Below are 16,388 nucleotides of genomic sequence, written 5' to 3' on the forward strand. Positions count from 1 at the left end.
GCTGTAACTAAGTCTGAGTCAGTCCCACACTCACACACAGACACAGGTGGAGGGAGCTCCGGGGCGCAGGGCGACAGGCCGGACGTCTCGACAAGAGTGTTTTCCCGCACCCTCAGGACACAGAGAGTCTGGGTGGGAGGCGTGGGGGGGTTGTTTTATTTTTATTTTGAGTGTTTAATGTATTAAAAGGGGCTGGGGTAATGAATTATGATCTTTAATGCAGAAACCGATCGATACCACCCAGAGAATAAATCAGCTTTTACTGAGAGCGTCAAAGCCCCTTAATACACTGGGGGAGAGAAAGGGAGTGCATGAGGGAGGAGGGAGGAGGGAGGAGGAGGGAGGAGGAGGGAGGAGGAAGCGCGACAGGAGCTGCAGGAACAAACTGTTATGAGAGGAGCGATCCTGAAAGACGGGGAGAGAGAGAGAGAGAGAGAGAGAGAGAGAGAGAGAGAGAGAGAGAGAGAGAGAGAGAGAGAGAGAGAGAGAGAGAGAGAGAGAGAGAGAGAGAGAGAGAGAGAGAGAGAGAGAGAGAGAGAGAGAGAGAGAGAGAGAGAGAGAGAGAGAGAGAGAATGATGAAACAGAAGGAGAGGAGGGAGAGATGGATGGAGGCTGGGGAGGGAAGTTATAGATGAACACACTCACCTTTGGGCTAACCTCATTGAGTAAAAGCTCGCTGAAAGCACTGAGATTTTGACAGTTTTGTGGAGGAGGCGAGGTTGCAGGGTCAGACACACAGAGACACAGACACACACACACACACACACACACACACACACACACACACTCACTCCACTTGTTATTTTTCCACCTACTTGTATTGTGTTCCCCTCTCAGCGATCCCCTCACCGATTCTGTTGCCCGGGGCAAAATATAATGAATTGAATTACACAACCACTTCTCCATCAAAGATCACCTCGTCGCTCTGTAGTCCCTGTGCCCCCCCCCTCCCCCAACCGAGGTGCCTCTGCTGGGGGGAAACGCTCAACAACAATCAATTCATTACAACTTTTTATCAAATCAAAGCGAAGTTTCAGTGGCATGAGCTGATTCTAAATCAGCCGGAATGCAGAGACGAGCCGGTGAAGAGTCGAAAGCAGCTTGATTTGAATTTACTTGATATTCGCACAAACTCATCTCAGACGCAGTCACCAGAACAAAGTGCACGTCTGAGTGTTTAGGATGCCCAACCTGTTCCGTTAGCCGACTAAGTGGTTTAAGTGAGGTTTTTGGTCGCTCTGGGCTCTTTAGTAAGACAGTCATTAAAATTTGATGTCTCAGGCAAGGAATGGAGGTAAACGGGCAGAGGGGGGGGGGGGGCGACGAGGAAAGATATACAAGACCAGAGAGGTGGAGAGCGTCTGCTTGGATGGAAAAATTAGGGTAAAAAACCTCCACTGAGAAACAGGAAGAGAGGGAAGAAAAGGAGCTTTACAAGAGGACGGAGGGTAAAACATAAGATTAAAAAGTGAGTTTCGCAGATAGTTCGATTCCCCTCAGGTGCTCAATAACTAAGCAGCTGAGCAGACTCTTGAGATCCAAGCGTGATGTCAGATGAGGCAGGCATCCATCATTCATCGCTTGTGGAATCAAGAGTGGAGATGACACTTAATCACTCACTTTGAGCCAAGACTCTTCTCTCACTACTTTGTTGATCCCTTCAAGGCTTTTTCTTTCAGACAGATTTTTATGTTACTGCTGCTTCGTATGCTTGCGGGGACATCGGCCTCCCTCAGCACGCAGCCCGAGATCGTGCTGAACAAACAGGGGTCATTTAGGAAATTAATCACATTACTGCTTTTTTTTTTTATTCATTCTTCTTCTCGAGTGCGCCTCTTTAAGAAATTCCTTGATTATGCGCAGAGGTTCATAAATGGAAAAAAAGGAGCTGGTGAATGCACTCGCTGTGTGGACAACCGCAAGCCTCCTCCGCTGAGGATTTAAAGCTTCACCCTTCACTGTTTGTCTGTGGGCCCTGTCTGTCTGTGGGCCTGAGGGCATGTGATTGTTGCATTGCACTCATAATAAACCACTGAGTGACTGGCAGAACCAATATCTTGCTATCGCCTTGCCCTGCGCTCACTCAGGCGGCTCGGTGTGCAGCCTCCATTGTGCATCTCAATTCCACAAACACAATGTTCGGATGCGAGAGAGGGGCCTGCTTTTTGATTAATGTCACCATGACAACTACATAATTCATGAATTGTATTAGCGGCCCATTTGTCATTTGCGTAATTCGGGATGTGTGTTTGGAGCGGGCTGGCTGGAGGCCTGCCAGTCTCCTTAGTGTCGTCTTCTGCAGCGAGCGCACCCCAAAAAAAAATCAACCCTGACCAGAAACGCTGACATGTCCTCGTCCTAATCCGAAGCAGAGGCTCTTTGGACCTTGCCAGTCTTATAAGTGGACCCTTTCAGCTTCATGATGATCTCTCAGGCCTGCTCATTCAGAGAGCTGCATGCTAATACTCCTCTCTTCATCCATCTGTCTGTCTGTGTGTTGACAGAGGCCAGGCCAGCTCCACAATGACACCATTTGGAGCGACGGCGATAGGAGTTAGGGAGGATTGTCATTAAAGCGCAGTTCTTCTGCCGTTAGATCAATGAATGGATTTATTCTGGAATCCTAAAATGAAGTGTTTTTTTTTCAACCATATTTGAGCCAGATGGTGGAGTTTCTCAAAGCTCATCCCATTGTTCACTGCTCTGATCTGGGGGTTTATTATTAGACATACGAATTTATCCGGCTCACTGGAGAAATGCGACCTTCAGAGAGATGCCTCAAAAATCAACTGCGGGCTTATTTATAATTTAGTCTCAGGTCTTTTCTTAAATATTAATCTCAAAACAATTTCTGTGGCACATTTGTCTGATTTGTCGATTACAGAGATCTTTATGCTTTTGGTTGACCTTGTTTCAGAGCTAATATTCAACCAGGTACCTAACAGCGGCTCCCTTTTACCTTGAAGCATGTCTCACTAAGGATGTGATCAGCACTTAAAAGTGATACTTCTTCACTTTGAGTGAGCCAACTTGAGGAAGAGGTGATCAGAGGAAACAGCAGGAACACTGAACATTTCAGAATTAATCCTATGAAGGTTTATGAAAGACGAGATGAGACGCTTCTAGCACTGAATTTAAAGTCAAATTAGCATATGAGGGCTTCTCGTCTACCTGCTCTGCTCCACTTGTTTATTTCATCCACTGCTGAACTACATTTAGATTTACTCATTTGAGAGACGCTTTCATGCGAAGCTACTTGTGATTGAGAGACAACACTGAAGCTTCAGTACAGAGCGAGAGGAGAGAGAACAAAGTGCTACATTTGTTCAATAGGACAAAGTGAAGAGGATCAGGTAAACAGAAAGTGCTAAGTGGTGGTTCCAGCTGGGTGGTAGAGGCGTTAGATGAGGAGGTCCCCTCAGAAAAGATGAGTCTTCATGAGGTTCTTGAAGTTAGAAAAGGATGTCCCTGCTCTGAGAGCATTTGGTGGCTCGTTCCAACATCAGGGAGCCACAAGCACCAACAGTCTACCGTGATTGCCTTGTGTGCAAGGATTAACAATTCAAGATAATAATCCTCTGAGAGTTTTTAGCAGGTGGACATGGCTAGCCAGTGGAAGTGGATGAGCAGCGCAGTGACATGGCCTTTTTGGTAGATCCTAAACCAGATGTGACACCACATTGTGGGGCTTCTGCAAAGGTCTCACCATGCATGTTAAATAACCTGATAGAAGCATATTAAAGTAGTTGAAGAAAGAGAAAACTGTGGCTTGTATCAAGAGTTGGGCGGAACACTAAAGCACTTTTCAGACATTTCCTGCTGAGGAATTCAGGAGCGTTGGGTCCGGGCTTTCTCCACAGTTTGACTTTCACACATGCACAACCCAGTGGGAGGTTTTCTGCTCAGACGCGTTCACAGCAGCAACAACTCCTCCGCAGGATTCAGGTGAGGAGTGGACACAGCAGGAAGAGGCAGGGAGTCACATATTCATTCTGACATCTTCTTCAGTTTCTTCTACATTTATGGCACCACTTTTTACGGACTTTATACTAGGGGGCCAGGCGGAGAAGGTCCAACACTCTGGAGAAACGCAGAGTTCTTCAGGCCATGTCTGAGAGCAGCTTGAGTCATACGTCATAGCAGAGCAGCAGGACTGAGAGACGGATGCAGCTTAGTCAAGGAAGGATGGCTGCTCATTAAACCTGGCATGGGTGGGGTCCAATTGAAGGTGGCGTTCCTTCATTCCTGACAGACAAGTAGAAACTCAAGACTGTTGGGTCTAATGTTCGATACTGAAAAGTACAGTTGTGAGTTGTCTGCATAAAAGTAATATGAGAAGCCATGAAAGGGGATTTGACAATAATCTTTCCCAAGCCCATTGAGAACATATAACACTTTACTTTGATATTCCTGATTAAGTAAATAATTAACAGAATAAATGTATACACTTTGAATTTGACCTTCAATCTGTGGATGATTAACACAGTGTCGACCGGCTGCTGTAGATTCATGACTAAAGTTAGAATAAGCTGAATAACTATTATTAGCTGAAAAGGTTGGATGTTGTTCAGTGTGTTATTCAGTCCTTAATTATTCTGAAGATGTTAGCAACAAGTCTCAAAAATTAAACTGAACACAGTGTTTTCTAATGTGACACCTCAGTTACCTATAATAAGGTTTATGTTAGGGAATGAGTTTGGGTAAAATTGAAAGAAATGTTATTATGAAATACATAAGTACATTTATGTTAAGACCAAACCAGTAGAGACTTAGTGAGTTCAATATAAATAAGCTGGTTAAAGATAAATACAGTCAGTAAAAATAACAGTTAGTTTCTCTATTATTTCTGATATTATTCTAATGTCTGAATAATAATTTTGTGTCATATTTAGAGCTCCTCACTATTTAGAGGTGGTTTATTCATTCACAACTCAGCAACACTGGTAAATGATTTATTCATTCAAAAATATTCAAAAATACTACAATGATCTTGTACTTAAAATAGTCAGACATACAAAGAGCTGTATCCAAACAGTTTTCTGGACGCACAGCACAAAACAGTGTTTTTAGTGGAGACTGTAGGTCTTTCTCAAGCCGTCGGCGTGTTGTCACCGGACTGTTGATCGTCTGGAAGGCAGAGAGGATCACAGAGTTATATGCACACACACGTTTTAATTAAAAAAATTATAATCTGTATTCTGAGTGACTCTCTCGCCTCATTGATCTATTCCGATCTGCAACACACTTTTAAAAACAAGCACTTTAAATATGAGTAATCATGAGATGAGAATTGGTGCTATCACAGTAACATTTCTCTCAGTGATGAAGAACGCACACACACACAAACACAAAAATCAAAATTGATTAACTGAATGGAATTAAACAAAAATAAAAATGTCAACCAAAATTACCCAGAATTACCAAATTTTATCACTTCACTACTTGATTAACATTTGTATGTTCCTTGAAAAACTCAATTTAGGGGTTTTCTCCTCCAAAAAAATCTTCTCTCAAATTGTACAAGTCAAATTTAATTTCATTGAATTAGAGAAAAAAAAGACAAATGAGATCCACAATATCAAAAGGCACCACTGCCGACGGAAATACTCACCACTTTATCCTCTGTCTTATAATGCAATAAACAAATAAACAATCAGACAAGAGAACATCTGATCAGACATCTCTACAGTGCACAGACATAAAATCCCATTTTCATCACTGGACTTTCTCCTCCTTACCTTTCCCTTCGTTCTCCTCGACACTTTCCTGATTGGTCAGCCGTGCATCTGCTTCCGGAGGTGCGCCAGTTTGGCCCCTGTCTTTCTCCCAGAGGACAGAGGACGTGTTGAGGTTGGAGCGCAGCTGCTGACGGGGATGTGTCTTGTTGTCCCCAGGACTGAACGATTGGGAAACTCCAGAGCCTCCTCTGACCAAGCCCAGCCCCCAGCCATGACGAGATCCCAGTTTACGACGGCCCCCGGAGCCGGAGCGTGAGGGTGGAGTCCCGGGGAGCGAAATGTCTGGTTCTGTCTCGGATGGGCTTTTTCTCAAGGGAGACGGAGAGACCGGGGCACTGCGGGGATCTGGAAACAGTGTGAAAGGAAGTCAGGAGTTGAGAAATGGTTATTATCATCTAAATCCCATGTTTATACAGAGGTAGTGATCTAATACTGAAGGTTGAGATCTATAGGTCGACATTTTGACCTCAGGTAATCATCTGTGAGCGCATAAGAACTTTTCTTCCAGCTGCAGTTTTAGTGGCAGGTGCAGAAATTAATCAAGAAATGTGTGTAACTGTAACTCAGGTGATGGAGCTCGTCTGCAATTAATCACAAGTATAGTGGTTTGAATCCTGGCTCTTCCTGAACACATGTCAAATGTCCTTGAGCAGCTCATTATGTCCTGAAAACTGCTGCTGATGGCCACGCCTCTCTGAGTGTGTGGATGAACCAGAAGAATTGTCAAGCACATTTTTTAAACCGTTTATACTGTTAGTTTCTAAACAGGTAAAAGTAAATGGTTTGCAACCCACATTCATGTAGTGTAGTGGAGCACATATCTCAAGTATTTATCAATTTATGTATAAATAGTAGCAAAGTAATTTAAATTCCCTTTGCCTCGATGGTATTTAAGAAAAACAGTCTAATGCACATTGTTCAATGCACAAGAACACATGAGAACAAAGAAAAGAATGAAGACAAAATAAATTACACAATTGAAAAAGCAACATTTCAGACATTAAACTCAAAAAGGAACAACAGCATCTTTTGATTGAGTTTATTGGCTTTAATGTTGTTTTTCAATAAATGTACTGACTGTGTGCAGGAGCTCATCTCTTTATTCTTATAGAGTATTACATTTAAATGTAGAATTATATTTGAAAATAAATTTATCATAATAACAGAGTTATTACTGAGAAGTAATATACATTTTAAATATGTAATTTGAATGCTCCTTAGATAAAAATGTTGACTCTATTTAAATGCATAAACAAGGCAACTGAAATGTATATCTTCATGTTTCGATTATTATCTGAGATTTACAATCTTAACCTATTGACAGGGAATTATATCAAATAGAAATAACTTAATTCTGACTGTGAGCCTTAGTTAGAAACTTGTCGTATGTTCAGAGACTCATAATACCAGGTTGAGCATAAAAACTGACCTGAGACAAGCGGTTAATGTCACTTTGACCAGCTATAAAGCAGGTCACTGTCAGGGTTAAATGCAGGTGCTATGGTGCTATGGGAATGGTCGCAAAAACCTAGTCAATAGAAAAGAGTGGAGTTTTTGTTGGAATTGTTTAGGGCTCAAACAATCCCTCTCAGTTTCAACAAAAATCACAAATTCTCTTGTTTATTCAGGACAAGTAAAACTAGAATTTGAATTATTTCACTTGTGCTATTCACCTGCGAGGCAATTGAGAGAACTCAAGGGACAGAGAGCCAGGAAGGAGGAGCAGGGAAGAATACAGTTTAAATGGGCAGTAACAGTGTGTCAAAAAGAGAGATAAGCAGGTTGTAAACTCAGGTTAAGGCTTTGAAAACATCTGCAGAGGGTTTTCCCTTTTTTCCTCTCTCTGTGTCTGTGCCTCGAATTTTGCCTTTCAACATGTGGTTAGCAGAGAACGCCAGCCTCAGTGAGTCTTGGCGCTCTACGGGGGAGATCTGAGGAGAAGAGCGTGGTATCAATGCTGACCACACTTGGTAGTCATGAGATGATTTGTATGCATGCCTGTAGCCTTGCGTGATGGGGTGAGCATGAGAGCATATCTTTGTGAAAACCAATGGGCTTGTGTTTGTGTGAGAGACAAAGAAAGAGGGTCGGTGTTTATGTGTGGTCTCTCACCAGACTGAGGTGGGTGTGTGTCTGATGTAAATTCAGTGCTGTCGGCCAGGTTCTCCACGCTGCCCGCGGCGGTGAAGAGGGTACGTCCCTCTCTTCCTCCTCCACGCGGTTTGATTAGCTTCTTCATCCTGTCTGCAATCCAGTTAGATTTCCTATGAGGACACAGAGGACAGGAACCATTTACAAAGAGGGATGAGGTAAACCCAAGAAAGTCTGTGTCTGTGTGTGCGCGTGTGTGTGTGTGTGTGTGTGTGTGTGTGTGTGTGTGTGTGTGTGTGTGTGTGTTTGTGTGTGTGTGTTTGTGTGTGTGTGTGTGTGTGTGTGTGTGTGTGTGAGTGTGTGTGTGTGTGTGTGTGTGTGTGTGTGTGTGTGTGTGTGTGCGTGTGGGTGTGAGTGTGGTGCCCTGGTTTTCCAGGAAACAGGAGGAGGAGTGTCCAAGTGTCACTAGTTGCATCTTGTTCACAGTGATGAATTGCGAATCATGCAGCGCTTGTTACTAGATAGAGAATTTCACTTTTAAGTTGGCGACTGTCATTTATCATGCTAAACAAAGCACACTAAACATGGCATCAAGGAAATCAATTTGTAAATGATATAATTAAAATGTCATTACCATATTAAATCGTAGCACAGAGGACAGAACGCACTTTGGTGACAGCTGAACAATTTGTACACAACAATACTAATCACTACATGTTACATTTAGGGCACAAAATACTTGTCAACCGTCAAATGAGACACAGACGAGCTTCCACTGAGTGAACCGAGGGCGCTCTACTCAAAACACACAAAGGCTGTGACCTCAGTTCACCACTTTGCATTCTTATTCTGACGCATGTCTGCAACATCTTTGTGAGAGCGGAGTTAAATCCTCCTCCTTTTATAGAGCACTACTAGACTCATTGTAGGGAACCAGAAAGAGACCGTCCTCACAGTCATATAGAATTGAATTGAATTAAACATCAAACTCTCTGAAACCTCAACATTTTATAGAAGAAAATGTTGTATGTAGTCAAACGACCTAAGTTTAAGGCCCTAATACAGTATGACTTGTGAACCTGAACATATTCAGTTTTGTGGGTACAGGAAAAAATTACAGCTTTCATTCACAGTGTGAAAACAATAGAATGAATTAATTTAATTGTCATTTAATTATTTTTGGATTTGCCACCTACAGAGAAACTTGTCCCAGCCCAACAAAGACTCAGAAGAAATGTCGAATGGTTAACCTAGGACTGAAATATCAACAGTCTTTTTTTGAGTGCAGTTATCGCAGTGATGGCCGATTGTCATCATTTGGAGTCAGGTTTGTTTCCATCCAATGAATTTATATCACATATTGACTTTTTGCTCTGTTTTTGGTCGCTACCAACACCTGTGGATAATATCCAGCCCTTTACCGTAGCTGCTAAATGTTCCAGCCGCTACGCTAACTGTCTTTCTGCTGCTTGGTGCTTGGTGCCGAGGAGATGGTATACGTCATGAGGTGGTGTCAAGAGCTTTTTCACTGACGACAGCCATAGCCTAATTCTCACTTCAGGGATATAAATCAGCCACCAGCTGGATTTTTAACGTGATTGATGTTGGATTAAACTCTTTCTGCTCTCTCTGATCCTGTCTCTCTCTCTCTCTCTCTCTCTCTCTCTCTCTCTCTCTCTCTCTCTCTCTCTATATACACACACACACACACACGTATATGTATGCATACATACATATACGTGTGTGTGTGTGTGTCTGTGTGTGTGTGTGTGTCTGTGTGTGTGTGTGTGTGTGTGTGTGTGCATGTGTGAGTGAGTGTGTGTGTATATACTGTATATATAAAATACTTATACAGTACTTGGCCTTGATGGTTGGAGGTTGCATGCTGGGCTCAAGGACTCTGTACTGATCCATAATCTTCTCCACCAACTTCTGCTTCTCCCGACGGAGCTCGCCCAACTTCTCCCTGAGGGAAAACATGTGAAGCATCAGAATGAAGCAGCTGCAACGAGCATAAAGGGAAAAAAAATGAGTAGGATGGTCTGTTTGATCCATTTCAGGCATTTATTATCAGTGCGAGTGGATTCACTGATTCTGGAAGTGTGTACATTTAACATGGCTGATTCAGGCCATGCCTATAAACTGGCCGCTGTGAAATGGAGCCCGCTGTGCTGTTTGAACTGGATTCTTTTGAAAGCACCAGATCCTATGATCAGATCAGAAAAGAGGCTGCATGAGGATGTTCATGGTCATATGTGCTACTGATGAGCAGAGGGTTCAGAGTTCCAGCTGTGGAATCTATAAGCATGATTAGAAACCGTGTGCAGGTTCAGCACACAAAGTCTGTGACTGTCAAGCTGACTGTCGGTTACTGCCACGTCGTGGGTGGGAAATATCAGGGATATTAGATCAGCTGAGCAAAGGCCAGTGGTGGAAAATAAGATGTTTTGGTTTACTATCAAGGTCTTGGTACATTTTAAGCCACGCTAACAGCATGGCAACCACACAACACACATGTATCATTTGGTGCAGATTTAATTAGCTTTAATTTGTTGGTAATACCAACGCTTATACACTCTAAAATCAGGAAAGTTTCCTCTAGGGCCACCGCTAGGTTCACATCAGTGGTTTTAAATGAAATGTCTCATTAATATATATAGGATAGATTGCCCTGAAGATCGATTTTATACTTAAAAGCGAATTAGCAGCAGGCTCAGCTTTACTTTGTGTTATGGGTAGCTGAACACTTAACATGGTAAAAATACTTGTTTAGCATTATCATATTGCATGCTGACTTTAGCATTAAGCTCAAAACTCCATTGTTCCTTTGTACAGCCTCACAGAGCTGCTGGCATTGCTGTGTGCCTTGTTTTCACATTTATGAAAAGGCTTATCTATCTTATCACATGTTTTCTCATTAAATACTGTTTATTTCTGTGCTCAGATCTGTGCAGTATCGCCTCTTTAATATCCCCCTTTTTCAGTATCCGCATCAACTAAAACCAAGTGATTAAATTGTAGGAGATCAGTATCAATTTTATTTGAATTTAATCAAGCACCCACCCTTGAAGGCCAGTTTGAATCATTTTATGAAAACGTTTGATGCCTCCACATGTTTGCTCACCGGATCCACAACATTTCTCCCGATGTACGTTGCACAAAATGAATGAATATTTCAACTGACAAAAACTAAAATAACTTCCTTGCTGTTCACATCTCTCTCCTGACTCATGTACGTGGTGAAAGAATTAAAGTATTACTATGTACTGTAATTGGTGTATGACCAGAACCATGCTTTTTTTAAGTCTCAATGACTTTGACCTTTGTCGCAACAAAATCGAATCATTTCAAACCTCAAGCCGAAATGAACATTTGTGCCAAATTTGAAGAAATTCACCCAAGTTGTTCCTGATATATAATGTTCACGAGAGCAGGGGGGACGGATGGAAAACCCCAAAACATAATGCCTCAGGCCACATCTGTCACTGGTGCAGAGACATAAAGATATAAGAAACTGCAGAGTGTTTCCGGGGTGGGAGACTACAGACCTCTTAATGTGCAGAACCTAAAATTTCAATTTAAACACTCAAATATGAAATATTATCAGCATTTTAGTCTGTAATTTGAGCAAAGATGAAAAGTGTTCTTTCCAAAAATGTAAGGTTATGCCATGAACAGATGTAATTTGTGTGGTATTTGACTCATAACATTTAAAAAGGTGAGACCAGCTCTGCATGCTCACTTCTAGTCTGGATTATTCTGCTATTACTTGCTATTAGTCATTCAAAAGAACGGCTGTTGAGTGCTGTTGTACTGGGAAATTGTCTTTACTTAAGTGTTATTTTATGAACATAGCAGGAGCTCAGACGATGTTCTACTGAGTTTCAAATGGTCAAAAATTTGGTTTTCTCCAACACACCTACATGAACTATGCATGTTGCTTCAATTTGAGCAACACATTTCAGATACTTTGTTGTAAAAGCGATTCCCTCTTCAATCTGATGCAATTTTCACGGCAGAAATTCTCAGCGCAACAGATTGATCTGGTGTGTGTGTGTGTGTGTACTGACTGGTACTCCGTCTGCTGGGAATAGTGCTGGTCACGGCGCTCCATGCTCTGCTCCATTAAGGCCCGGTTCTCTTTCAGCAGACCCTGGTTCTGCTCTGCTAACTGTCGGTTCTCCTCCTCCATGTTCCCCTTCAGCTGGGTCAACAGCTGCACATGCAAGTACATAACACATCATGCATGTTTCCCCAGGATAGTGGTAGTGTCTGTGTGTGCTAGTACACACTTTCATTGACAGAAAACTGAGAAAGTAGAAGAGAGAAGCTACTGAAAACTGACAAAGAAAACACGGTGGACAAACAAGGATCTCTCTAAGGATTGATTCATCTCTAATAGAGAAGCAAGTAGAAGTGTAGTTTAATTTGATGAAATTGTACCTTCAAAGCCATAGAAACAGGAACAAAGACTCACTAGTCATCGTCTGTATCGTGCTCATCGGTGGTGGAATGCAACAAAATACATTTACTTCAACACTGTACTTAATTTATTTTTTTTATGTGTCCATTGCGTAAGTAGTTTTGATTTCAGATACTTTTCCCTTTTACAATTACATTCATCAGAAAATATCTGTACTTTCTTCTCCTCTGCATCATTACGATGCATTGTGTCACATGTTTTCCTTCATCTTTTTAAAATGAACCAATAACAAGTGGGGAACTGGTCCACTGATCCAGTAAGATTTGATCCCGCCTCCTGCAGCATTACTGAGGAAGAAGAAACACCTGAAATGGATTTGGAAGAGGCCACTGCCAACACTCAGCCAGAATGATGTAGTAAACAGTTGCATTAGCAAACAGGCTACACTCAACAAGTTACTAAAGAGGTACTTTTACCTTTACTTGAGAATATTTTTGTCTATTTATTTTCACTTTTCCTTAAGCAAAATGTTTGTGTACGTCCTCCACTACTGGTGCCCACCAACAGACACACAACCACAAACTGCAACCACATGATTAATTCTGCTTTATTCAACTTTTTCTAGCTGTGACCAAAAACAGAGCATTGAGAGTTTCATAAAGATGCTTGTTAAGGCAGAGTCCATCCATGGTTCAACATACGAGGCCACATCACAAGGTGTGAATGGTATAATCAGAGGAAAAAGTAAAAAAGGGCTCTTACATTCCATAAAATCACAAACCTCTGAAATCGTATGATTAAGGTCTCTCTGGAAGGTACGGCCACTTCTTCTTTGAGCATCTATCCTAATTTCCTTAGAAACACTTAGAAGTCTTTCAGTAGCTTCAAGAGATTAATTGTGAGCTTAAACACATCTTTTCCTTTTTAATTGCCACTTTTCTACTTCTCCATGTCCTTCTGCAAAACAGTATAATGAGAGTCCTGGTTCTCACATTTTCAGGGCCCAAATAAACTTCCAACACTAAAGCATCCAGTGAAACACACATGCTGATACTTAAAATGTTTTAGTTATGGCTGGGTGATATCACAAAATTTGGTTTTGACCTTATACCAAGCGATAGAATGACCGAAATCTGACATTTTAATACCGATAGAGATAAATTTAATGTTTTAAGGAACAAAAATTGTATTTGAAAAAAATATTAAACAGGAGAATCTGTTTCTGTGTGCTTCATATTTTTCTTGCATTAATCTGCTTCTAGTTAGATGAGATGAAAAACTGAACAGGCAGCAGCTTGTATGCTGAGCTCAGGGATCAGGGTAACACAATTAACCTGACTCTGTTTGAAGGTAAGAAAATCCACCTACTAGAAGCTCACAGTTTAATTTGTTGTATTTGTTTAATCCCTGAGTGTAACAATGACAAGTCATTGTTCTATGGTGAATTATGAGCTGAGCTATTTCTTGGCCAGGTGCAGTAACCTGTTGGGGCCTCTGCTGGTTCCTACACAACTACTCCGAGCCGACACAACACAACAATAGCATGATAATGAGCAGTGGTGGTGCAGGTAGGTAGACTTTGTTACCTTTGGCTCGCCTGGCTGCGGCCACATATTTGCCATACAGACATGAGTGTGGTATCAATTCTTATTTAATTCTTGGGCAGAAAGAGAGTAGGAGAATAACAATTCCCTTAGGTCAGCATTGTGGGCAGCACGGTGGTACAGTGGGTGCCTCACAATAAGAGGGTTCTTAGTCGGATTCATTGGAGAGTTACACTGCTCTCCATGTGTCTGCGTGGGTTTTCTCCGAGTTATCAGGCTTCCTCCCACACTCCAAAGACATGCAGATAGGAGTTAGGTTAACCAAAGACTGTTACTTGTCCGTAGGTGTAAATGTTAGTGTTAGTGTTTGTCTCTGTACGTGGGCCCTGCGATACACTGTTCAGCATGTAGACCGCCTCTCGCCCAATGTCAACTGGGATTGACTCCAGCCCGTTGCAACCCTCTCAGGATAAGGAGTATAGATAATGGATGGATGGATGGACGGATGGGTGGCTGGATGGATGGAGGGATGGAGGGATGGATGGAGGGAGGGAGGGACGGACTGACGGATGGATGGATAGATGGGTTATGTCCTAAACTAAAGTTGTGTTTGTCTCAACCAAGTGACAGTGATAAATAAAAATCCAAATCCACTTCAATTACCATCCTGTGGCTGATGCCTCCAACAATCAGTGCAATTTCAGTCTACATAAAAAAAATTCTTGACTTGTAAATTATCACTTTGACCACTGAAATCTAATCAGTACAACTTGAGTCCAAATTGTGCAGAATTGAAAGGATCCTCATGAGGTGTCCAGCAGGTGATTCAGCAGTGGTTTCACAAGCAGCTGGATGAAGCAGCAGAACAAAACATCTGCTGCTGGATTTCTGGAACCTTTATCAGAAAGTCACTCTCCAACCGTTTCATCCCTCAAAAACTCTGGAGAGTTTCCTTGAATGATGTTTTTCAATATTCAGGGCGTGTTTGACAGCATTACACGGATGAGTAAACTCTCCCCTAAAGGCAAAAGACGTCCCTGCTCCTTATTAGCTACTTGGTATTCATTTTCTGTTTGGACCAATGCATCATTTTTTCTGATATGTCGAACTGAAATTAGGTTTGTATCAAGTGATCGAAACCAGTCGCTGTTCCCCACTGATAGTATGATGTATTTTATCTGTGTAAAATACTGTCTATAAAAATGCAATGAGATCCTAATAAAAATATGTAATTGCCCAATAACACTTTAAATAAACTGTTTCAAGAGTGTAATGTATGTGAATGTTTCCACTGTGAGGCAGTAAATCCCTTTTTTGCATGTCAATAGTCAACATGCAGCATGAATACAAAACATCGGTGTGTATCTGCATGTGTGTAATGGCGTTCCTGTGTGTGTGTGTGTGTGTGTGTGTGTGTGTGTCTGGTTAATACCTGGTACTGGCTGGTGAGGCGGCCGTTGCTGAGGTCCAGACTCTGGTTGGTTTCCCTGAGGGCACTGAGCTCACCCTCCAGTCGAGTCCGCTCCAGCTGGGACGTGCTCAGCTCCCCCCTCAGCACCGAGCCCTGAGCCAACAGCTCCACCTGCAATGCCAACCATTCCTTCTGGTGGGCCTGATGCCTGCAACACCCACACACAGGGACTTTCAATTACCACTGTCACTGTTATGGTAAAAGCATTTCAAGTAGCTTCATGCGACGAGTCACATTCAACCTGTAACACATTCATACGGCACACTGAGGGGGAGTTTGGGTACAGTGTCTGGCCCGAGGACACTTCAAAAGCAGACTGGAGGAGCCAGGGATCGAACCACCGACAATCTGATTACTGGACGACCTGCTTGAAACCAATAGACACATTTGACATAATGTCAGACAAAATGAATGAGGACCACATTGTGGAGCATCACTCATCGCTGACGGAGCAGCGGCACGGTAAAGGTGAGTAATCATCCTGTCCTATTTTGTAACGAGATGAAATAATCTTAATTATGTGTGGGGAAAATGTATTTATATGAAGTTATTCCTTCTCTGTCTTGTTTTGTGTGTTTTGTTCACTGTGGCTCCTCAGCACCAATAGCCTCTCTATATTCCTATCTGTAAATTTGCATTCAAACCAATGGCTGTGTTGCTTATTATAATTCATATATAGTAGACGGGTTAATGCTGCTGTTCCCTGTATTCAAATGAACGTGGCAGCAGTGAGAGTGAGTGGCAAGAAGGAAGGATCAGATCTCATGAATATGATGCAGGAGACGACTGAATTCTTTACCTCACGTTGTCGTCTCTCAGCCTCTCCAGCTCTCGTTGTCCCTCCAGTCTCCTCTGGGTCTCTGCCCCCATCTCCTCGCGCTCCATCTTCATCTCCCGCTCTCTCTCCTCCATCTGGGTTTTACCGTCCAGGAGCTCCTTGTACCTTGGGATTGTAAAGATAACATTCAGCCCCAACAAAAATATATGACTTGGAATACATGACGATGTGAGATGTAAGATGTATATTTTAGGGATGTTGTATCAGCGGGTTTGTGTGTCGTTCCTATGTGTTTCTCTGGTCTCTCGTCCTCACAAAGATATATAAAAGACTCAAAACTCT

The 16,388-nt window shown here is 42.3% G+C and overlaps 2 protein-coding genes across 2 annotated transcripts in view; one reads left to right on the plus strand and one right to left on the minus strand.

The window, feature by feature from the left end:
• rnaseh2c (ribonuclease H2, subunit C) overlaps nt 1–16,388 on the plus strand; it is a 165,516-nt gene that overhangs the window by 140,984 nt on the left and 8,144 nt on the right. The gene's annotated exons all lie outside the window — the stretch shown is intronic.
• The window catches only part of ccdc88b (coiled-coil domain containing 88B), a 42,138-nt gene continuing 30,689 nt past the window's right edge, over nt 4,940–16,388 (minus strand). Inside the window, exons 22-28 of the mRNA XM_053428543.1 lie at nt 16,068–16,211; nt 15,230–15,416; nt 11,901–12,046; nt 9,689–9,796; nt 7,852–8,003; nt 5,740–6,084; nt 4,940–5,128 (exon numbers count right to left, since the gene is read on the minus strand). Of these exons, the coding sequence (XP_053284518.1) occupies nt 5,091–5,128; nt 5,740–6,084; nt 7,852–8,003; nt 9,689–9,796; nt 11,901–12,046; nt 15,230–15,416; nt 16,068–16,211 (1,120 nt within the window). The 3' untranslated portion in view covers nt 4,940–5,090. The remainder of the gene's footprint in view (nt 5,129–5,739; nt 6,085–7,851; nt 8,004–9,688; nt 9,797–11,900; nt 12,047–15,229; nt 15,417–16,067; nt 16,212–16,388) is intronic.

Source organism: Pleuronectes platessa, chromosome 8 (assembly GCF_947347685.1).
Source record: "Pleuronectes platessa chromosome 8, fPlePla1.1, whole genome shotgun sequence".
Lineage (NCBI taxonomy): Eukaryota > Metazoa > Chordata > Actinopteri > Pleuronectiformes > Pleuronectidae > Pleuronectes > Pleuronectes platessa.